This window comes from Rattus norvegicus, chromosome X (genome assembly GCF_036323735.1).
Source record: "Rattus norvegicus strain BN/NHsdMcwi chromosome X, GRCr8, whole genome shotgun sequence".
Classification (NCBI taxonomy): domain Eukaryota; kingdom Metazoa; phylum Chordata; class Mammalia; order Rodentia; family Muridae; genus Rattus; species Rattus norvegicus.
The window spans coordinates 97,206,589-97,230,551 of record NC_086039.1 but is presented as its reverse complement, the minus strand read 5'-3'; the positions used below and the strand labels follow the sequence as shown (position 1 = coordinate 97,230,551).

Here is a 23,963-nt window from a genome sequence, read left to right as displayed (position 1 = left end):
GCCTTATTTATAATAGCCAGAAGCTGGAAAGAACCCAGATGCCCTTCAACAGAGCAATGGATACAGAAAATGTGGTACATCTTCACAATGGAATATTACTCAGCTATCAAAATCAACGACTTTATGAAATTCATAGGCAAATGGATGGAACTGGAAAATATCATCCTGAGTGAGCTAACCCAATCACAGAAAAACACACATGGTATGCACTCATTGATAAGTGGCTATTAGCCCAAATGCTTGCATTACCCTAGATGCACAGAACACATGAAACTCAAGACGGATGATCAAAATGCGAATGCTTCACTCCTTCTTTAAAAGGGGAACAAGAATACCCTTGGCAGGGAATAGAGAGGCAAAGATTAAAACAGACACCGAAGGAACACCCATTCAGAGCCTGCCCCACATGTGGCCCATACATATACAGCCACCCAATTAGACAAGATGGATGAAGCAAAGATGTGCAGGCCGACAGGAGCCGGATGTAGATCTCTCCTGAGAGACACAGCCAGAATACAGCAAATACAGAGGCGAATGCCAGCAGCAAACCACTGAACTGAGAACAGGACCCCCGTTGAAGGAATCAGAGAAAGAACTGGAAGAGCTTGAAGGGGCTCAAGATCCCTTATGAACAACAATGCCAAGCAACCAGGGCTTCCAGGGACTAAGTCACTACCTAAAGACTATACATGGACTGACCCTGGACTCTGACCTCATAGGTAGCAATGAATATCCTAGGAAGATCACTAGTGGAAGGGGAAGCCCTGGGTCCTGCTAAGACTGAACCCCCAGTGAATGTGATTGTTGGAGGGAGGGCGGCAATGGGGGGAGGGTGGGGAGGGGAACACCCATAAAGAAGGGAAGGGGGAGGGATTAGGGGGATGTTTGCCCGGAAACCGGGAAAGGGAATAACATTCGAAACGTAAATAGGAAATAATCAAGTTAATAAAAATAAATAAGTAAATAAAAAAAACCTATGCATGCCTGCATATATAATGTCATGTATTATATGTTTTATATGGATTATATAGAATACCTGCATTATGTATGATATATAATGTACATATGTCATATATAATGCATGTATTATATAATGTGTCAAAACATGTATAATATATATGTTACATACATATCATTATATGATGTATAAATAAAATCTTTTTTCTCCAGAAAAACCATTCTGGGAAAAGTGTGAAAAAAAATAGAAAAAAAAAGAGGGCCTTCCTTTAAATGGCTGAGCTTGGCTGCCATTGGTCAGCTCAGGGATGACGTCACAATTGCCTTCTTTGACCCAACAATGCCCACCAGCACTTAAAAGGCTGGGCCCTGGCTGAGGCACACACAGAGTGATCATTTCACCACATGGAGGGCACTATCTAGTTTGCTCATGCTTTTAAAAGACCAATCGCTGCTATCCACTCAGCAGGATCAGAATTTGTGCTTTTATAAACATGGGAAAAGAAAGCAAACTAAGAGCAAAGGTGAACGTCTCTCCTTACGTCCATTTTATGATCGACTTCAAAAATCAAATGAAGGAGCAACAGCCAAACACCTATTATGACTTTACCGAATTTTCTAGAAAGTGTTCTGAAAAGTGGAGGACCATCTCGAAGAAGGAAAAGAAGAAGTATGAAGCCCTAGCCAAGCGCGACAAAGTTCGGTACCAACATGAAATGAGAAACTACACCGGACCAAGAAGGCAGAGAAGAAGGAGGGATGCGAATGTACCGCGGAAGCCCCCATCCTCATTCCTGCTCTTCTCCATGGATCACTTTGACCAGATAAAAGAAAAACACCCAAACTGGGCTGTGGCGCAGGTGGCCAAGGCTGCCAGAAGGATGTGGTCCAGGTCTGCGGAAGTGGACAAAATCCCCTATGAGGAGAAGGCTGCTATTCTGTGGGCAAAGTACCTTGAAGAGCGGGAGGCCTACTACCACCAATGCCAGCGTGGGAAGTAAAACTTCTAGGGATGGGGCAAACCCAATCTAAAACAATAAACCTCATTCAACTGGAAAAAAAAGAGTAAAGTGCACTATTGATAATGAGGAGTGCCATATGACAAACATAAATTGTGAACCTACTCAGGATAAGAAAGAAAGGAATCCAACCAGGTAAAGGACTATAGATTGAACCTAACCAATCTGTTCTGTTCCTTCCATCAGTTTATATATAAAATTCTCTGTGCAATGGAGCTTGTATTCTACTTTTTCTCATTTGTGACAGTTTTAATTTATATAGCTTGAACATAATATTATTATAAGAAGTGTAAGGTAGCTTTGAAACTCAAATAATATTTCCCCCAGTAGCCACTCAGAACTGTAATCACCGTTTATGTACCAATTACAAACAAACTCAGAAAGACAAGAGAATAAAGAAAACATGAAACCAAGATTATTAAAAAAAATGTTGTTTTCCCTTAGAGTATAATTAAGCCAATTGCTTAAATTACAAGAAAATAAACACCTAAATCAACTCAAACATAGTGATCGTATAAAAATAATCAAATATTTATAAAACAAATATTCCCCAAATTTAGTTGTTATATCTACTATGAACAGATAAATCTTCAAGTATTTAAAGTTCTAGTTGATACAAAGGAGTAATAATTTGAACAGAGAGAGAGAGAGAGAGAGAGAGAGAGAGAGAGAGAGAGAGAGAGAGAGAGTTAGTTAAAACAAAAATTATTAGAGCTGACCAGGAAAGATTGTCGAGGTGTGGGAGAGGTTGAGTTAACAGAAAGGTATTATTTACCAAGTTTATAGTTGGCATTATATAGTGCCTAAAACGATACATCTTGGCTAAATCTTCATATGTTCACACATGTCTTTAAATTTTTGTTTCCATCCAATCTTCTCTTTCACTTAATTAGAGATTTATCTGTTAGCTACGTACTACTTTAATACACTTGAATAGGTATGTCTGTGATATTGTTGCTTAGCCATTTAAGGAATACTGTTTGACATATGTTATCAAATGGTTAATTTGTTAAGCAAGGATATGTTTAGTATTTCCAAATATATGTAAAATATCAGAATTTATCATCAAAATTTAAATATGTCAAAATAGGACAGTCAACAACAGTAGACATCTTCTTACATGACATGAATTGGAAAAGACAGTTTTCTTTTCCTATTTCATTTATTTATTTGATTGTTTGTTTGTTTAATAGTTCACTCCATTCTAATTTATGCTCATCACCCAAAAGAAAAAAAATCACCAAACATTCAATTTAGAAAAAAAGTCTGGTGATTACTTACTTTGATTACAAATTCTTTCGTAGAAAAGCAAATAAGTGATTCATGTAACATATTTTTAGAGCTTTCTCAGAAGAAAAAAATAAACAAGTTTCTCGCATCTACCTAAAAAAAAAACATGCATGGGAATCTCAATGGAGTAGTTTTAACAACAAAATAGACAATGACTTCAACTACAGTTTAGTCGTCTCTGAATATTGCATAACTTGCTCGTTTTGAAATTTCTTCTATAAGTATTTCTTAATGATAAACCAAGAAGTATTAGTAAAGCAGATATGTACCTGTCTGACAGGCTGATTCAACCCTGTAGTTATTAACTGTGTAATTTCTGGAAAATCACTTGACTGTCCTTATCTATAAACCAAGATCAAAAAACATAATGTGTTTGCTTATGAAGGTCTTTAAATGCCACCAGGCCATTAGGAACTATTTCAATGATTATTGTTACCATTCTTACTACAACAGTTAAAAATATAAAATCAAAAGGGAGTGTATGTCATTCCTTGGGGAAAGTCCATTTTTCCTGTTCTTAGCATGCTATCTATTTCATGATATAGCACGATCATTGGTATTCTCATTGTTCAGGTATGTTTAAGTAGCCATGTTGATAATCCTACACATAGAGGTAATGTTATATGGACTGGGAAGATTGTATTTATGTATTTAAAAATATATATATGTATACATATGTATTTTTACATGTACACACACATACACACAGAGACATATGTGTGTGTGCATATGCATGGGTGACAATTAAAAGTCAGCTATGAATATGAGAGCAAGAGGGTGCATATTAAGGGCTGGAAGGAGCAAAGGAAATGATGTAACCATATTACAATAAAAATATTATAACATTTAAAAATCAAGCACATGGGTAAACCATGTTTCCTAAAAGCAATTAACAGTACCTTGTCTCTATACACACAAATGTAATTTTCTACCGTGTCATCAAAATATAAAGTTGTAATAGTTAACTCTCTCTTATGTAGATCTTTCAAGGTTCTCATCATTATCTTTGGGATATAGTTAAAATGTAAGAATATATATATATATATATATATATATATATATATATATATACATATACATATATATATGCTGCATATTAACATAAGGGCCCATACTTAGAAGCACTTCCTGATTGATGTAGCATTTTTTTTTGTTTTGTTTTATCTTGCCTGCTACCCTTTGAGATATGGTCTTTCTATTTTTATTTCATTGAATATATGATTCTTGTGCCTTATTCTTCCAAGTGCTGGGTTTACAGGTTATATACCACCATCACTGTCTTGAAATTGCTAAGGACCTTTTAACAAGAACCACACATATATTGGCACCACAAATTTTGTAGCTAAACTGGATGCAAGCCCTTGATAAAAAAATTCAACGTTCTTTAGCATATGGTTCTTCCTCACCTACCTAACATCTCTGCAATTTCTGAGCCTCTTCTAAGGCTCTATCAAGCTAAAGTAAGAGCTACTTACATGTGATTATTCTATACTTGCTCATTTTCCTTGACCATGGTTCATATGATATGGTAACTGTGGTGGTTTGAATATGCTTGGACTGGGAAATGGAACTATTAGGAGGTGTGGCCCTGTTAGAGTAGGGGTGGCCTTGTTGGAGGCAGTGTGTTACTGTGGGGGTGGGATTTGAGAGCTTCCTCCTAGCTCCTGAGGATGCCTGCCAGTCTTCTCCAGATTGCCTTCACATCAAGATCCAGACCTTTTAGCTGCTTTTTGAGTGCTATGTCTGTCTGAAAGATGCCATGCTTCCTGCCATTATGACAAGGACTAAACCACTGATCCTGTAAGACAGCCCAATTAAATGTTTGCCTTTATAAGAGTTTGTTTGGTCATGGTGTTTCTTCATAGCAGTGGAAACCCTAACTAACGCAAGAACATAAAAACTACTAAGATGCAGCAGCTCTCTGCTCCCAAACCCCGTGGGAGAGAGACCTCACCGCCTGGTCAGGTGGGCACTCGTAAGGCTGCAGAACGGAAGAGACCACCAACACTGCCCACCCCTGCTCACATCCCTGGCCCAAGAGGAAACTGTATACGGCCTCTGGGTTCCCGTAGAGGAGGGCCCAGGAGCAGCAGGTCTGCTGCATCTGAGACACCACTGGAACCTGAAGGGACCGACCAGATAAACAGTTCTCTGCACCCAAATCCCATGGGAGAGAGAGCTAAACCTTCAGAGAGGCAGACACGCCTGTGAAACCAGAAAAGACTGCACTATGCACACATCTCTGACGCCAGAGCAAAAAACCAAACGCCATCTGGAACCCTGGTGCACGGAAGCTCCCGGAAAGGGAAATGCAGACCTTCCTGATTGCTGCCGCCGTGGAGAGCTCATAAGCAACACCCCACGAGCAAACTTGAGCCTCAAAACCACAGGTAAGACAAACTTTTCTCCTGCAAGTGACCTGCCTGCTAAACACCAGACACAGGCCCACAGGAACAGCTGAAGACCTGTAGATAGGAAAAACAACATGCCCGAAAGCAGAACACTCAGTCCCCATAACTGGCTGAAAGAAAACAGGAAAAGAGGTCTATAGCACTCCTGAAACACAGGCTTATAGGACAGTCTAGCCACTGTCAGAAATAGCAGAACAAAGTAACACTAGAGATAATCTGATGGCAAGAGGCAAGCGCAGGAACCCAAGCAACAGAAACCAAGATTACATGGCATCATTGGAGCCCAATTCTCCCACCAAAGCAAACACGGAATATCCAAACACACCAGAAAAGCAAGATCTAGTTTCAAAATCATATTTGATCATGATGTGGGAGGACTTCAAGAAAGACGTGAAGAACTCCCTTAGAGAAACACAGGAAAACATTAATAAACAAGTAGAAGCCTACAGAGAGGAATCACAAAAATCCCTGAAAGAATTCCAGGAAAACATACATAAACAAGTAGAAGCACATAGAGAGGAGCCACAAAAATCCCTGAAAGAATTCCAGGAAAACACAATCAAGCAGTTGAAGGAATTAAAAATGGAAATAGAAGCAATCAAGAAAGAACACATGGAAACAACCCTGGATATAGAAAACCAAAAGAAGAGACAAGTCGCTGTAGATACGAGCTTCACCAACAGAATACAAGAGATGGGAGAGAGAATCTCAAGAGCAGAAGATTCCATAGAAATCATTGACTCAACTGTCAAAGATAATGTAAAGCAGAAAAGGCTCCTGGTCCAAAACATACAGGAAATCGAGGACTCAATGAGAAGATCAAACATAAGGATAATAGGTATAGAAGAGAGTGAAGACTCCCAGCTCAAAGGACCAGTAAATATCTTCAACAAAATCATAGAAGAAAACTTCCCTAACCTAAAAAAAAAAAGAGATACCCATAGGCATACAAGAAGCCTACAGAACTCCAAATAGATTGGACCAGAAAAGAAACACCTCCCGTCACATAATAGTCAAAACACCAAATGCACAAAATAAAGAAAGAATATTAAAAGCAGTAAGGGAAAAAGGTCAAGTAACATATAAAGGCAGACCTATTAGAATCACAACAGACTTTTCGCCAGAAACTAAGAAAGCCAGAAGATGCTGGACAGATGTCATACAGACCCTAAGGAACACAAATGCCATCCCAGGTTACTGTATCCTGCAAAACTCTCAATTAACATAGATGGAGAAACCAAAGTATTCCATGACAAAACCAAATTTACACAATATCTTTCTACAAATCCAGCACTACAAAGGATAATAAATGGTAAAGCCCAACATAAGGAGGCAAGCTATACCCCAGTAGAAGCAAGAAACTAATCGTCATGGCAACAAAACAAAGAGAAGAAAAGCACACAAACATAACCTCACATCCAAATATGAATATAACAGGAAGCAATAATCACTATTCCTTAATATCTCTCAACATCAATGGCCTCAACTCCCCAATAAAAAGACATAGATTAACAAATTGGATACACAACGAGGACCCTGCATTCTGCTGCCTACAGGAAACACACCTCAGAGACAAAGACAGACACTACCTCAGAGTGAAAGGGTGGAAAACAACTTTCCAAGCAAATGGTCGGAAGAAGCAAGCTGGAGTAGCCATTCTAATATCAAATAAAATCAATTTTCAACTAAAATTCATCAAAAAAGATAAGGAAGGACACTTCATATTCATCAAAGGAAAAATCCACCAAGATGAACTCTCAATCCTAAATATCTATGCCCCAAATACAAGGGCACCTACATACGTAAAAGAAACCTTACTAAAGCTCAAAACACACATTGCACCTCACACAATAATATTTGGAGACTTCAACACCCCACTCTCATCAATGGACAGATCATGGAAACAGAAATTAAACAGAGACGTAGACAGACTATGAGAAATCATGAGCCAAATGGACTTAACAGATATTTATAGAACATTCTATCCTAAAGCAAAAGGATATACCTTCTTCTCAGCTCCTCGTGGTACTTTCTCCAAAATTGACCATATAATAGGTCAAAAAACGGGCCTCAACAGGTACAGAAAGATAGAAATAATCCCATGCGTGCTATCGGACCACCACTGCCTAAAACTGGTCTTCAATAACAATAAGGGGAGAATGCCCACATATACGTGGAAATTGAACAATGTTCTACTCAATGATAACCTGGTCAATGAAGAAATAAAGAAAGAAATTAAAGACTTTTTAGAATTTAATGAAAATGAAGGTACAACATACCACAAACTTTTGGGACACAATGAAAGCTGTGCTAGGAGGAAAACACATAGCGCTGAGTGCCTGCAGAAAGAAACAGGAAAGAGCATATGTCAGCTGCTTGACAGCACACCTAAAAGCTCTAGAACGAAAAGAAGCAAATACACCCAGGAGGAGTAGAAGGGTGGAAATAATCAAACTCAGAGCTGAAATCAACCAAGTAGAAACAAAAAGGACCATAGAAAGAATCAACAGAACCAAAAGTTGGTTCTTTGAGAAAATCAACAAGATAGATAAACTCTTAGCCAGACAAACGAGAGGACACAGAGAGTGTTTCCAAATTAACAAAATCAGAAATGAAAAGGGAGACATAACTACAGATTCAGAGGAAATTCAAAAAATCATCAGATCTTACTATAAAAGCCTATATTCAACAAAACTTGAAAATCTGCACGAAATGGCTAATTTCCTAGACAGATACCAGGTACTGAAGTTAAATCAGGAACAGATAAACCAGTGAAACAACCCCATAACTCCTAAGGAAATAGAAGCAGTCATTAAAGGTCTCCCAACCAAAAAGAGCCCAGGTCCAGATGGGTTTAGTGCAGAATTCTATCAGACCTTCATAGAAGACCTGATACCAGTATTATCCAAACTATTCCACAAAATTGAAACAGATGGAGCACTACCGAATTCCTTCTATGAAGCCACAATTACTCTTATACCTAAACCACACAAAGACCCAACAAAGAAAGAGAACTTCAGACCAATTTCCCTTATGAATATCGACGCAAAAATACTCAATAAAATTCTGGCAAACCGAATTCAAGAGCACATCAAAACAATCATCCACCATGATCAAGTAGGCTTCATCCCAGGCATGCAGGGATGGTTTAATATACGGAAAACCATCAACGTGATCCATTATATAAACAAACTGAAAGAACAAAACCACATGATCATTTCATTAGATGCTGAGAAAGCATTTGACAAAATTCAACACCCCTCATGATAAAAGTCCTGGAAAGAATAGGAATTCAAGGCCCATACCTAAACATAGTAAAAGCCATATACAGCAAACCAGTTGCTAACATTAAACTAAATGGAGAGAAACTTGAAGCAATCCCTCTAAAATCAGGGACTAGACAAGGCTGCCCACTCTCTCCCTACTTATTCAATATAGTTCTTGAAGTTCTAGCCAGAGCAATCAGACAACAAAAGGAGGTCAAGTGGATACAGATCGGAAAAGAAGAAGTCAAAATATCACTATTTGCAGATGATATGATAGTATATTTAAGTGATCTCAAAAGTTCCACCAGAGAACTACTAAAGCTGATAAACAACTTCAGCAAAGTGGCTGGGTATAAAATTAACTAAAATAAAGCAGTTGCCTTCCTCTATACAAAAGAGAAACAAGCCGAGAAAGAAATTAGGGAAACGACACCCTTCATAATAGACCCAAATAATATAAAGTACCTCGGTGTGACTTTAACAAAGCAAGTAAAAGATCTGTACAATAAGAACTTCAAGAGAGACACCGCCGGACCCTGAAGGAAACAGACCGGATAAACAGTTCTCTGCACCCAAATCCCGTGGGAGGGAGAGCTAAACCTTCAGAGAGGCAGACAGGCCTGGGAAACCAGAAGAGACTGCTCCCTGCACACACATCTCGGACGCCAGAGGAAAAAGCCAAAGACCATCTGGAACCCTGGTGCACTGAAGCTCCCGGAAGGGGCGGCACAGGTCTTCCTGGTTGCTGCCGCTGCAGAGAGCCCCTGGGCAGCACCCCACGAGCGAACTTGAGCCTCGGGACCACAGGTAAGACCAAATTTTCTGCTGCAAGAAAGCTGCCTGGTGAGCTTGGGACACACGGAAGCAGAATTTCTCTAGAACCGGGCACGTTCTGTGTTTACCGGAAGTCCCACACCCGCGGATCCCGGCCCGCAGCAGCTCTCTGCTCCCAGACCCGGTGAGAGAGAGACCCAACCGCCTGGTCAGGTGGGCACTCCTGAGGCTGTAGAGCGGAAGAGACCACCAACACTGCTCACCCCTGCCCACATCCCTGGCCCAAGAGGAAACTGTATAAGGCCTCTGGGCTCCCGTGGGGGAGGGCCCAGGAGCGGCAGGACCCCTGCCAGAGACACCGCCGGACCCTGAAGGAAACAGACCGGATAAACAGTTCTCTGCACCCAAATCCCGTGGGAGGGAGAGCTAAACCTTCAGAGAGGCAGACAGGCCTGGGAAACCAGAAGAGACTGCTCCCTGCACACACATCTCGGACGCCAGAGGAAAAAGCCAAAGACCATCTGGAACCCTGGTGCACTGAAGCTCCCGGAAGGGGCGGCACAGGTCTTCCTGGTTGCTGCCGCTGCAGAGAGCCCCTGGGCAGCACCCCACGAGCGAACTTGTGCCTCGGGACCACAGGTAAGACCAAATTTTCTGCTGCAAGAAAGCTGCCTGGTGAGCTTGGGACACACGGAAGCAGAATTTCTCTAGAACCGGGCACGTTCTGTGTTTACCGGAAGTCCCACACCCGCGGATCCCGGCCCGCAGCAGCTCTCTGCTCCCAGACCCGGTGAGAGAGAGACCCAACCGCCTGGTCAGGTGGGCACTCCTGAGGCTGCAGAGCGGAAGAGACCACCAACACTGCTCACCCCTGCCCACATCCCTGGCCCAAGAGGAAACTGTATAAGGCCTCTGGGCTCCCGTGGGGGAGGGCCCAGGAGCGGCAGGACCCCTGCCAGAGACACCGCCGGACCCTGAAGGAAACAGACCGGATAAACAGTTCTCTGCACCCAAATCCCGTGGGAGGGAGAGCTAAACCTTCAGAGAGGCAGACAAGCCTGGGAAACCAGAAGAGACTGCTCCCTGCACACACATCTCGGACGCCAGAGGAAAAAGCCAAAGACCATCTGGAACCCTGGTGCACTGAAGCTCCCGGAAGGGGCAGCACAGGTCTTCCTGGTTGCTGCCGCTGCAGAGAGCCCCTGGACAGCACCCCACGAGCAAACCTGAGCCTCGGGACCACAGGTAAGACCAAATTTTCTGCTGCAAGAAAGCTGCCTGGTGAACTCAAGACACAGGCCCACAGGAACAGCTGAAGACCTGTAGAGAGGAAAAACTACACGCCCGAAAGCAGAACACTCTGTCCCCATAACTGACTGAAAGAGAGGAAAACAGGTCTACAGCACTCCTGACACACAGGCTTATAGGACAGTCTAGCCACTGTCAGAAATAGCAGAACAAAGTAACACTAGAGATAATCTGATGGCGAGAGGCAAGCGCAGGAACCCAAGCAACAGAAACCAAGACTACATGCCATCATCGGAGCCCAATTCTCCCACCAAAACAAACATGGAATATCCAAACACACCAGAAAAGCAAGATCTAGTTTCAAAATCATATTTGATCATGATGCTGGAGGACTTCAGGAAAGACCTGAACACACTTAGGGAAGCACAAGAAAACATTAATAAACAAGTAAAAGCCTACAGAGAGGAATCGCAAAAATCCCTGAAAGAATTCCAGGAAAACACAATCAAACAGTTGAAGGAATTAAAAATGGAAATAGAAGCAATCAAGAAAGAACACATGGAAACAACCCTGGATATAGAAAACCAAAAGAAGAGACAAGGAGCTGTAGATACAAGCTTCACCAACAGAATACAAGAGATGGAAGAGAGAATCTCAGGAGCAGAAGATTCCATAGAAATCATTGACTCAACTGTCAAAGATAATGTAAAGCGGAAAAAGCTACTGGTCCAAAACATACAGGAAATCCAGGACTCAATGAGAAGATCAAACCTAAGGATAATAGGTATAGAAGAGAGTGAAGACTCCCAGCTCAAAGGACCAGTAAATATCTTCAACAAAATCATAGAAGAAAACTTCCCTAACCTAAAAAAAGAGATACCCATAGACATACAGGAAGCCTACAGAACTCCAAATAGATTGGACCAGAAAAGAAACACCTCCCGTCACATAATAGTCAAAACACCAAATGCACAAAATAAAGAAAGAATATTAAAAGCAGTAAGGGAAAAAGGTCAAGTAACATATAAAGGGAGACCTATCAGAATCACACCAGACTTCTCGCCAGAAACTATGAAGGCCAGAAGATCCTGGACTGATGTTATACAGACCCTAAGAGAACACAAATGCCAGCCCAGATTACTGTATCCAGCAAAACTCTCAATTAACATTGATGGAGAAACCAAGATATTCCATGACAAAACCAAATTTACACAATATCTTTCTACAAATCCAGCACTACAAAGGATAATAAATGGTAAAGCCCAACATAAGGAGGCAAGCTATACCCTAGAAGAAGCAAGAAACTCATCGTCTTGGCAACAAAACAAAGAGAATGAAAGCACACAAACATAACCTCACATCAAATATGAATATAACGGGAAGCAATAATCACTATTCCTTAATATCTCTCAATATCAATGGCCTCAACTCCCCAATAAAAAGACATAGATTAACAAACTGGATACGCAACGAGGACCCTGCATTCTGCTGCCTACAGGAAACACACCTCAGAGACAAAGACAGACACTACCTCAGAGTGAAAGGCTGGAAAACAACTTTCCAAGCAAATGGTCAGAAGAAGCAAGCTGGAGTAGCCATTCTAATATCAAATAAAATCAATTTCCAACTAAAAGTCATCAAAAAAGATAAGGAAGGACACTTCATATTCATCAAAGGAAAAATCCACCAAGATGAACTCTCAATCCTAAATATCTATGCCCCAAATACAAGGGCACCTACATACGTAAAAGAAACCTTACTAAAGCTCAAAACACACATTGCACCTCACACAATAATAGTGGGAGATTTCAACACCCCACTCTCATCAATGGACAGATCATGGAAACAGAAATTAAACAGTGATGTAGACAGACTAAGAGAAGTCATGAGCCAAATGGACTTAACGGATATTTATAGAACATTCTATCCTAAAGCAAAAGGATATACCTTCTTCTCAGCTCCTCATGGTACTTTCTCCAAAATTGACCATATAATTGGTCAAAAAACGGGCCTCAACAGGTACAGAAAGATAGAAATAATCCCATGCGTGCTATCGGACCACCACGGCCTAAAACTGGTCTTCAATAACAATAAGGGAAGAATGCCCACATATACGTGGAAATTGAACAATGCTCTACTCAATGATAACCTGGTCAAGGAAGAAATAAAGAAAGAAATTAAAAACTTTTTAGAATTTAATGAAAATGAAGATACAACATACTCAAACTTATGGGACACAATGAAAGCTGTGCTAAGAGGAAAACTCATAGCGCTGAGTGCCTGCAGAAAGAAACAGGAAAGAGCATATGTCAGCAGCTTGACAGCACACCTAAAAGCTCTAGAACAAAAAGAAGCAAATACACCCAGGAGGAGCAGAAGGCAGGAAATAATCAAACTCAGAGCTGAAATCAACCAAGTAGAAACAAAAAGGACCATAGAAAGAATCAACAGAACCAAAAGTTGGTTCTTTGAGAAAATCAACAAGATAGATAAACCCTTAGCCAGACTAACGAGAGGACACAGAGAGTGTGTCCAAATTAACAAAATCAGAAATGAAAAGGGAGACATAACTACAGATTCGGAGGAAATTCAAAAAATCATCAGATCTTACTATAAAAACCTATATTCAACAAAATTTGAAAATCTTCAGGAAATGGACAATTTCCTAGACAGATACCAGGTATCGAAGTTAAATCAGGAACAGATAAACCAGTTAAACAACCCCATAACTCCTAAGGAAATAGAAGCAGTCATTAAAGGTCTCCCAACCAAAAAGAGCCCAGGTCCAGACGGGTTTAGTGCAGAATTCTATCAAACCTTCATAGAAGACCTTATACCAATATTATCCAAACTATTCCACAAAATTGAAACAGATGGAGCCCTACCGAATTCCTTCTACGAAGCCACAATTACTCTTATACCTAAACCACACAAAGACACAACAAAGAAAGAGAACTTCAGACCAATTTCCCTTATGAATATCGACGCAAAAATACTCAATAAAATTCTGGCAAACCGAATTCAAGAGCACATCAAAACAATCATCCACCATGATCAAGTAGGCTTCATCCCAGGCATGCAGGGATGGTTTAATATACGGAAAACCATCAACGTGATCCATTATATAAACAAACTGAAAGAACAGAACCACATGATCATTTCATTAGATGCTGAGAAAGCATTTGACAAAATTCAACACCCCTTCATGATAAAAGTCCTGGAAAGAATAGGAATTCAAGGCCCATACCTAAACATAGTAAAAGCCATATACAGCAAACCAGTTGCTAACATTAAACTAAATGGAGAGAAACTTGAAGCAATCCCACTAAAATCAGGGACTAGACAAGGCTGCCCACTCTCTCCCTACTTATTCAATATAGTTCTTGAAGTTCTAGCCAGAGCAATCAGACAACAAAAGGAGATCAAAGGGATACAGATCGGAAAAGAAGAGGTCAAAATATCACTATTTGCAGATGACATGATAGTATATTTAAGTGATCCCAAAAGTTCCACCAGAGAACTACTAAAGCTGATAAACAACTTCAGCAAAGTGGCTGGGTATAAAATTAACTCAAATAAATCAGTTGCCTTCCTCTATACAAAAGAGAAACAAGCCGAGAAAGAAATTAGGGAAACGACACCCTTCATAATAGACCCAAATAATATAAAGTACCTCGGTGTGACTTTAACCAAGCAAGTAAAAGATCTGTACAATAAGAACTTCAAGACACTGAGGAAAGAAATTGAAGAAGACCTCAGAAGATGGAAAGATCTCCCATGCTCATGGATTGGCAGGATTAATATGGTAAAAATGGCCATTTTACCAAAAGCAATCTACAGATTCAATGCAATCCCCATCAAAATACCAATCCAATTCTTCAAAGAGTTAGACAGAACAATTTGCAAATTCATCTGGAATAACAAAAAACCCAGGATAGCTAAAGCTATCCTCAACAATAAAAGGACTTCAGGGGGAATCACTATCCCTGAACTCAAGCAGTATTACAGAGCAATAGGGATAAAAACTGCATGGTATTGGTACAGAGACAGACAGATAGACCAATGGAATAGAATTGAAGACCCAGAAATGAACCCACACACCTATGGTCACTTGATTTTTGACAAAGGAGCCAAAACCATCCAATGGAAAAAAGATAGCATTTTCAGCAAATGGTGCTGGTTCAACTGGAGGGCAACATGTAGAAGAATGCAGATCGATCCATCCTTATCACCCTGTACAAAGCTTAAGTCCAAGTGGATCAAGGACCTCCACATCAAACCAGACACACTCAAACTAATAGAAGAAAAACTAGGGAAGCATCTGGAACACATGGGCACTGGAAAAAATTTCCTGAACAAAACACCAATGGCTTATGCTCTAAGATCAAGAATCGACAAATGGGATCTCATAAAACTGCAAAGCTTCTGTAAGGCAAAGGACACTGTGGTTAGGACAAAACGGCAACCAACAGATTGGGAAAAGATCTTTACCAATCCTACAACAGATAGAGGCCTTATTTCCAAAATATACAAAGAACTCAAGAAGTTAGACCGCAGGGAAACAAATAACCCTATTAAAAAATGGGGTTCAGAGCTAAACAAAGAATTCACAGCTGAGGAATGCCGAATGGCTGAGAAACACCTAAAGAAATGTTCAACATCTTTAGTCATAAGGGAAATGCAAATCAAAACAACCCTGAGATTTCACCTCACACCAGTGCGATTGGCTAAGATCAAAAACTCAGGTGACAGCAGATGCTGGCGAGGATGTGGAGAAAGAGGAACACTCCTCCATTGTTGGTGGGATTGCAGACTGGTAAAACCATTCTGGAAATCAGTCTGGAGGTTCCTCAGAAAATTGGACATTGAACTGCCTGAGGATCCAGCTATACCTCTCTTGGGCATATACCCAAAAGATGCCTCAACATATAAAAGAGACACGTGCTCCACTATGTTCATCGCAGCCTTATTTATAATAGCCAGAAAATGGAAAGAACCCAGATGCCCTTCAACAGAGGAATGGATACAGAAAATGTGGTACATCTACACAATGGAATATTACTCAGCTATCAAAAACAACGAGTTTATGAAATTCGTAGGCAAATGGTTGGAACTGGAAAATATAATCCTGAGTGAGCTAACCCAATCACAGAAAGACATACATGGTATGCACTCATTGATAAGTGGCTATTAGCCCAAATGCTTGAATTACCCTAGATCCCTAGAACAAACGAAACTCAAGACGGATGATCAAAATGTGAATGCTTCACTCCTTCTTTAAATGAGGAAAAAGAATACCCTTGGCAGGGAAGGGAGAGGCAAAGATTAAAACAGAGACTGAAGGAACACCCATTCAGAGCCTGCCCCACATGTGGCCCATACATATACAGCCACCCAATTAGACAAGATGGATGAAGCAAAGAAGTGCAGACCAACAGGAGCCGGATGTAGATCGCTCCTGAGAGACACAGCCAGAATACAGCAAATATAGAGGCGAATGCCAGCAGCAAACCACTGAACTGAGAATAGGTCCCCTATTGAAGGAATCAGAGAAAGAACTGGAAGAGCTTGAAGGGGCTCGAGACCCCAAAAGTACAACAATGCCAAGCAACCAGAGCTTCCAGGGACTAAGCCACTACCTAAAGACTATACATGGACTGACCCTGGACTCTGACCCCTTAGGTAGCAATGAATATCCTAGTAAGAGCACCAGTGGAAGGGGAAGCCCTGGGTCCTGCTAAGACTGAACCCCCAGTGAACTAGTCTATGGGGGGAGGGCGGCAATGGGGGGAGGGTTGGGAGGGGAACACCCATAAGGAAGGGGAGGGGGGAGGGGGATGTTTGCCCGGAAACCGGGAAAGGGAATAACACTCGAAATGTATATAAGAAATACTCAAGTTAATAAAAAAAAAAAAAAAAAAAGAAATGCAAAAAAAAAAAAAAAAAAAAAAAAGAACTTCAAGACTCTGAAGAAAGAAATTGAAGAAGACCTGAGAAGATGGAAAGATCTCCCATGCTCATGGATTGGCAGGATTAATATAGTAAAAATGGCCATTTTACCAAAAGCAATCTGCAGATTCAATGCAATCCCCATCAAAATACCAATCCAATTCTTCAAAGTGTTAGACAGAACAATTTGCAAATTCATCTCGAATAACAAAAAACCCAGGAGAGCTAAAACCATCCTCAACAATAAAAGGACTTCAGGGGGAATCACTATCCCTGAACTCAAACAGTATTACAGAGCAATAGTGATAAAAAATGTATGGTATTGGTACAGAGACAGACAGACCAATGGAACAGAATTGAAGACCCAGAAATGAACCCACACAACTATGGGCACTTGATTTTTGACAAAGGAGCCAAAACCATCAAATGGAAAAAAGATAGCATTTTCAGCAAATGGTGCTGGTTCAACTGGAGGTCAACATTTAGAAGAATGCAGATCGATCCCTGCTTATCACCCTGTACAAAGCTTAAGTCCAAGTAGATCAAGGACCTCCACATCAAACCAGATACACTCAAACTAATAGAAGAGAAACTAGGGAAGAGTCTGGAACACATGGGCACTGGAAAAAATTTCCTGAACAAAACACCAATGGCTTATGCTCTAAAATCAAGAATCGACAAATGGGATCTCATAAAACTGCAAAGCTTCTGTAAGGAAAGGACACTGTGGTTAGGACAAAATGGAAACCAAGAGAGTGGGAAAAGATCTTTACCAATCCTACAACAGATAGAGGCCTTATATCCAAAATATACAAAGAACTCAAGAAGTTAGACCGCAGGGAGACAAATAACCCTATTAAAAAATGGGGTTCAGAGCTAAACAAAGAATTCACAGCTGAGGAATGCCGAGTGGCTGAGAAACACCTAAAGAAATGTTCAACATCTTTAGTCATAACGGAAATGCAAACCAAAACAACCCTGAGATTTCACCTCACACCAGTGAAAATGGCTAAGATCAAAAACTCAGGGGACAGTAAATGCTGGCTAGGATGTGGAGAAAGAGGAACACTCCTCCATTGTTGCTGGGATTGCAGACTGGTACAACCATTCTGGAAATCAATCTGGAGGTTCCTCAGAAAATTGGACAGTGAACTGCCTGAGGATCCAGCTATACCTCTCTTGGGCATATACCCAAAAGATGCCCCAACATATAAAAAAGACACGTGCTCCACTATGTTCATAGCAGCCTTATTTATAATAGCCAGAAGCTGGAAAGAACCCAGATGCCCTTCAACAGAGGAATGGATACAGAAAATGTGGTACATCTACACAATGGAATATTACTCAGCTATCATAAACAATGCCTTTATGAAATTCATAGACAAATGGTTGGAACTGGAAAATATCATCCTGAGTGAGGTAACCCAATCACAGAAAAACACACATGGTATGCACTCATTGATAAGTGGCTAGTAACCCAAATGCTTGAATTACCCTAGATGCCTAGAACAAATGAAACTCAAGACAGATGGTCAAAATGTGAATGCTTCACTCCTTCTTTAAAAAGGGGATCAAGAATACCCTTGGCAGGGAATAGAGAGGCAAAGATTAAAACACACAGAAGGAACACCCATTCAGAGCCTGCCCCACATGTGGCCCATGCATATACAGCCATCCAATTAGACAAGATGGATGAAGCAAAGAAGTGCAGACCAACAGGAGCTGGATGTAGATCTCTCCTGAGAGACACAGCCAGAATACAGCAAATACAGAGGCGAATGCCAGCAGCAAACCACTGAACTGAGAATAGGACCCCTGTTGAAGGAATCAGAGAAAGAACTGGAAGAGCCTGAAGGGGCTCGAGACCCCATATGTACAACAATGCCAAGCAACCAGAGCTTCCTGGGTCTAAGCCACTACCTAAAGACTATACATGGACTGACCCTGGACTCTGACCTCATAGGTAGCAATGAATATCCTAGTAAGAGCATCAGTGCAAGGGGAAGCCCTGGGTCCTGCTAAGACTGAACCCCCAGTGAACTAGACTGTTGGGGGGAGGATGGCAATGGGGGGAGGATGGGGAGGGGAACACCCATAAAGAAGGGGAGGGGGAGGGATTAGGGGGATGTTTGCCCAGAAACCGGGAAGGGAATAACACTTGAAATGTATATAAGAAATACTCAAGTTAATAATAAAAAAAAATCCACAAAAAATCTACTATGATATTATAACCATGAATGTTATGTATATTTTATGTCATTAACAAATATATGCACTATAGATAAGACTTTCAAGCAAATAGGATTTGGTAAGACTCAGAATATTGTTTTCATTGTTTCTACCTCCCACTGAATAATCTTCTGAGTCAAAGCTTAGTAACTACTGCTATGGTTCTCCGAATTCAGACTTAATGGGTCTGGAAAGGTAACTAGGCATCAGTATGTTTTAAAAGTTCCTCAGGTGATGTCAATGTCTTTCTAGGGTTGAGTTACAAGAATGTTAAAGAACATTAAGTTACATGAGATGTAGCCATTCAAGGTGTTAAAGTATAAATAAGGCAACTAATGAGCAGAGGAAGACTTCTGGGGAATACTATTAAATAGACCACGTAAATGAAGAGATAAAGAGACTACTGAAGACAAATTAAATAGCAGGAATTCTAGGTATTAAATTTGTGAATATTTTGAATATTTCTTTGAAGACTAAAAAATATCCATCTATACTGAAAGACAAGCAGTGTGAAACTACCATTTGAACATCTGGTATTATAGAAAGATGTTACATAAATATATATTTGTTTTTATATGAGTATAGCAAGCAAGGTTTTATAACCTTGCGGGCTGCTTAGATTTCCCTCCTATCTTCTAATCAAAACGCAGTGGCAGTGAGATTTATTTGCAAAATATGTAGTAGCATCCTAAAAAGATTGGCATGCTTTCAAATTATCTATGAAAAAGTTTACAATAAAGTACAGTAGTTAACAAAAAAAGAATAAAATTATTTACAAAGAAGTGCTGCTCACAAGAATTGAAATGGGAGACCTGCAACAAATGGCATGTTAAATGCATGGCTTGCTAAGTGACCAATAATACTTGCAGTTTGTAGCTATCTGATAAACTAGACAAACTCCTTCACTATTTGAGTCTCATTTTGAAAAATATACACAAGTATATTCTCTGGGGGCTGTGTATAGTCAATATCTTACATAATAATAGCATGAAAATAATTTATATCAGGATAGGTTAGGGTGATGATTATAAAAGAAATAAAGACAATTTCTGTGAAACCTTAAACATTAGTTATCTTTACTTTATTAGTTATCTCTATTCCTTTCCCCCATTGATTCCATACTTTTCCTTATAGGTATGCTGCTCTTCAATGGCAACAATATGACATTGCTATAGGACTGAGGAAGATTATACATATTCCAACCATGTTCTACTATTCCAGTTCTGACACATAGCTCAAAGACTCATTTCACCGCTAATCCTACTTAAAATCACTCTGCATGACTTAAACAGGCCTGTCTTTTGCTCTGGCACTTTGTCATTGCCTGGATGACAAATAAATGTTTATCCCTCCTCTGAAAATTTAAGCTCTAAATCCCACTTCATGGCAGTGTGATCTGGTGCCCATATTTCCTATCAAAAAAGAACATCTGAGAGGTTGTGGCTATTTTACATAGGAATCTAAGCAGAAAGGGAACACATTATCATAAGGGGGTTGTGGGGGAAGCTCTCAAATTGGAGGTCAGAAGAGAGCATTATAGAGCCCCTGGGACTGCCATTATTGACATTTGTAAGCTGTCATGTAGGTTCCTGAAGTCAGACCTGGATCCTCTGGAAGATCCACACGTGCTCTTAACTGCTTAGCCACCAGCCCTGTATTTTCTATTTTAAATAGGCAAGTATAGCAGGCAAGAGTTTAGCATTCCAGTGTCTGCACTGAAATCGTGTTTAGAGATGGAGAACATTATCATGCTGAAATTTAGTCACTATATATTGGAAAGGCCATAGTGGTCATTTCCATACTTTCATGTGAGTTAGTAAAGAACTGTTATAGAAGAAAATGTCAAAATTGGCCAGCTGGGACCAGGCTTGCATTTGAACATAAATGTATGGAAATGGGAATAGAGTTGTAACATATTCCGCTCTAGGGAACAGTTTATCTTTGACTAGACACTTATTAACTACTTGAAAAATTGTAAGGGGTTTGCATTTCAAATATAACTCAGTAAGATTACTAGCTCCAAAAATATATATTTCCTATGTTCACTTGGGAACTTACTAAGTTTTTATAAACTGCTGTTTCAAAAGTGTAAAAATCCTGTCTATCTCACAGGTTACTATTTGCCACCAGGATGGTAGAAGCTATCCATAAATTGTCTTATTTGTGATTAAGACATAAAAAACAAATACTTCCTTGCGAGGAATTAGATAAGCAGAGAGATATATGCTGGTGAGGGACACACTCATGTCATTTCTGCCCATGTGCTAATTGCATAACTGGGTAAGGTATAATATACTGGGTCAGGAAAGCATTTATCAACTTCAGTCTACAAATACCTTTCATTTTGAAGCCTAAGTCTGACATTCAGTTACATTATGACATTCTAGTATCTCAGCAGTTCCACATCTAAGAAATGTGACAGGAAGTTAAAACATGATCACACATGAAATTTCCTATATTCATCACGATCGAAGTTATACTTTTTTTGTTCCATATTATTAAAAAGAGCATTATTGTTAAGATAGAAAACACACACACACACACAAACAAACACACACACACACACACACACACACACACACCACAGCAAAACCTATTATCAGAAGTTAATTCGGAGAACTCTTATAATATTCAAATTATTTCTTAGCTCACTCGACACCATACCACACCTCTGGCTAAAACTGCTAAAACCCAAGAACCTTAAGTACAACTTTCAAGATGACAATAACAGGAAAGACTCAGGAATGCAGTCAGTAAAAGAATATACATTTCTTAATTCAATTGGCCTGTTATTTGGATCTATTCTTTCAAAACTATGCTGAAAATGGTTACTGGGAATTGCATTTTAGCACTTCTGGGTGTGATTCAGTTGCAGTTCTGAAGGCACAGGCACATTAAGACAAAATACAGGTGCCTTCTGTTACATAAAAACCCGGGAGATTTCTAGTTTATTGTTGAACTCTGAGGGGATAATTTGACAAATTAGTTTTCCCATTCCCTAAGCTTTACAACTGAGTTCTTAATCAGTAAATAAAATTTTCACACCCCATCATTTTGTTTGAGTTCTTAAAAGCAACCTCCCAATGTGGGCTTTAAATCAAGAGACTTTTCCTTTTCTCAGAGTTAACAGTAGAAAGGGGCAGCCTTTCTCAGGTATTGTATACGATTGCTTGGCATAGTTAATATTAATGCAGTACTTACCTTTTGTGGATTTATAGATTGCAGGAAGAAGCTTTGCATTATACCTTTTTCCTACAGACTATGATGAACTCTGATGAAATGTCAATACCATGAATTGCGGTTTACATTAACCATTTTCATTTGTCTCCTAACAGATTCCACCATTTCTAAATAGTACACTAAAGGGATCATAAGGCTTCAAGGCAAATGAATGAATTTCCATAAATTTCAAGAAATCCTTGAAAAAGGGACCACGGAGATCTGCTCAGTTATGAATGGATATAAACAGTAATAATAAAAGTATTAATCCATTAAAATCAAATTCTAAAGATGAACTTGCTCTGGATAGATTATGCTATTCAACGATGTATTTACAGATAAAAGTATATCAGTTTTCAAGAAATAATTTATCTACATGTTTTGTCCCATGTGAATCTCAGAAGCATTATTAAGTATAAAACAAACCCAAGGAGGTATAAGGAGCTTTACTCTCAGAATTAGGTTTAAGGGAATGCATTATCAGAGTGAAAGCAGAAAACATTTCAGTTTCGGAAGAACGTATACAAAGTCAAAACACATTTTTGTATTGCACGTTGCTTTTTCTATTACTGAATGCACACCTGCAAAAACAATCTTTATTCAGCTTAGATTAGTGGCCGCTGAAAGCTATACAAAGAGATCTGGTGGTTTTAATTTTATTCATCATGTCTCCAGCTCAGGGACCTGGGGAAATACAGAGAAGTGTGCTGCATATTTATAAGGCCTCTGGGACCTTACCAGGCTTCCAAATGCCTTGTTTGTTGCAATCTGCTTGTCAAACTATTAAAGAAGTAAAATCCACACTCTATCCCCTATTGCATATGCAGATTTTCTCTGTTAATTAAATCAAAACTATATGATTGCAAGGAGAACCGATGGAAATCTAGTGTCTCTCCAGCTTCTCCAACACCTAGAAGACATAAAATATTTCTAGCACCAGACATTCTTTTACATAAAAAAATTGACTCTCACGTTAAAAATATGTTAACCTTGATTGGTTACTAAAGCTGTTCGTTTAAAACTTTAGATTTAACTGGTCTGCTATTAAAATGTTTTCGTGTCACTCCGTAATTATAGCTACTGTAATATAATTCTAATTTGGTATGGACTTATTCACCTCTCAGATACAAGAGGTTAACCACTAAAAAGGCCTGAGCTCTTCTTCTTTTTCAATATGATATTTAAGTGAAAACATGTGTTCCATGATTTTATACTTAGTTAAGTATCAGTATGATAGAAAACAATATATATCCGTGCTTATGTCTCTTTGAACACAATTATAATGTAGGCAAAGAGGTCCTGGAAGCTCCTGTAACTGCATCCAAGTGAAGGGGAAGGGTGATCTTTCTTCTAACTGGAAACGTAAGCCCCAAGTGATTTCTTTGTATTAAGTCTGTTGCCTGACTAGGAATACGGGGGACAGCATATTCTTCTCCCTACTCTCAGTAGACCTATTTTTCACATGCTGTCCTGGACAGAAAAGAAATACTATCCTTTTGAATATGGTATATGATTTGAGGCTAACCCCATCATTAGAAAGGAGAAATGCTATAAATTATTAAGTCTTCAGAACTTCAGATAGTCTTTATATATTAGAAATA

At 39.7% G+C, this 23,963-nt stretch overlaps 2 protein-coding genes across 6 annotated transcripts in view; one reads left to right on the top strand and one right to left on the bottom strand.

Annotated features, from left to right (window-relative positions):
* Window positions 1-23,963, bottom strand: part of Diaph2 (diaphanous-related formin 2) — an 827,546-nt gene that overhangs the window by 297,529 nt on the left and 506,054 nt on the right. The window lies entirely within an intron of this gene.
* LOC120099313 (high mobility group protein B4-like) lies at window positions 1,358-23,900 on the top strand. Its single transcript, XM_039100459.2, has 2 exons — window positions 1,358-2,111; window positions 22,479-23,900. Exon 1 carries the CDS (start codon window positions 1,452-1,454, stop codon window positions 1,956-1,958), a length of 507 nt encoding a protein of 168 aa, XP_038956387.1. The 5' UTR covers window positions 1,358-1,451; the 3' UTR covers window positions 1,959-2,111; window positions 22,479-23,900.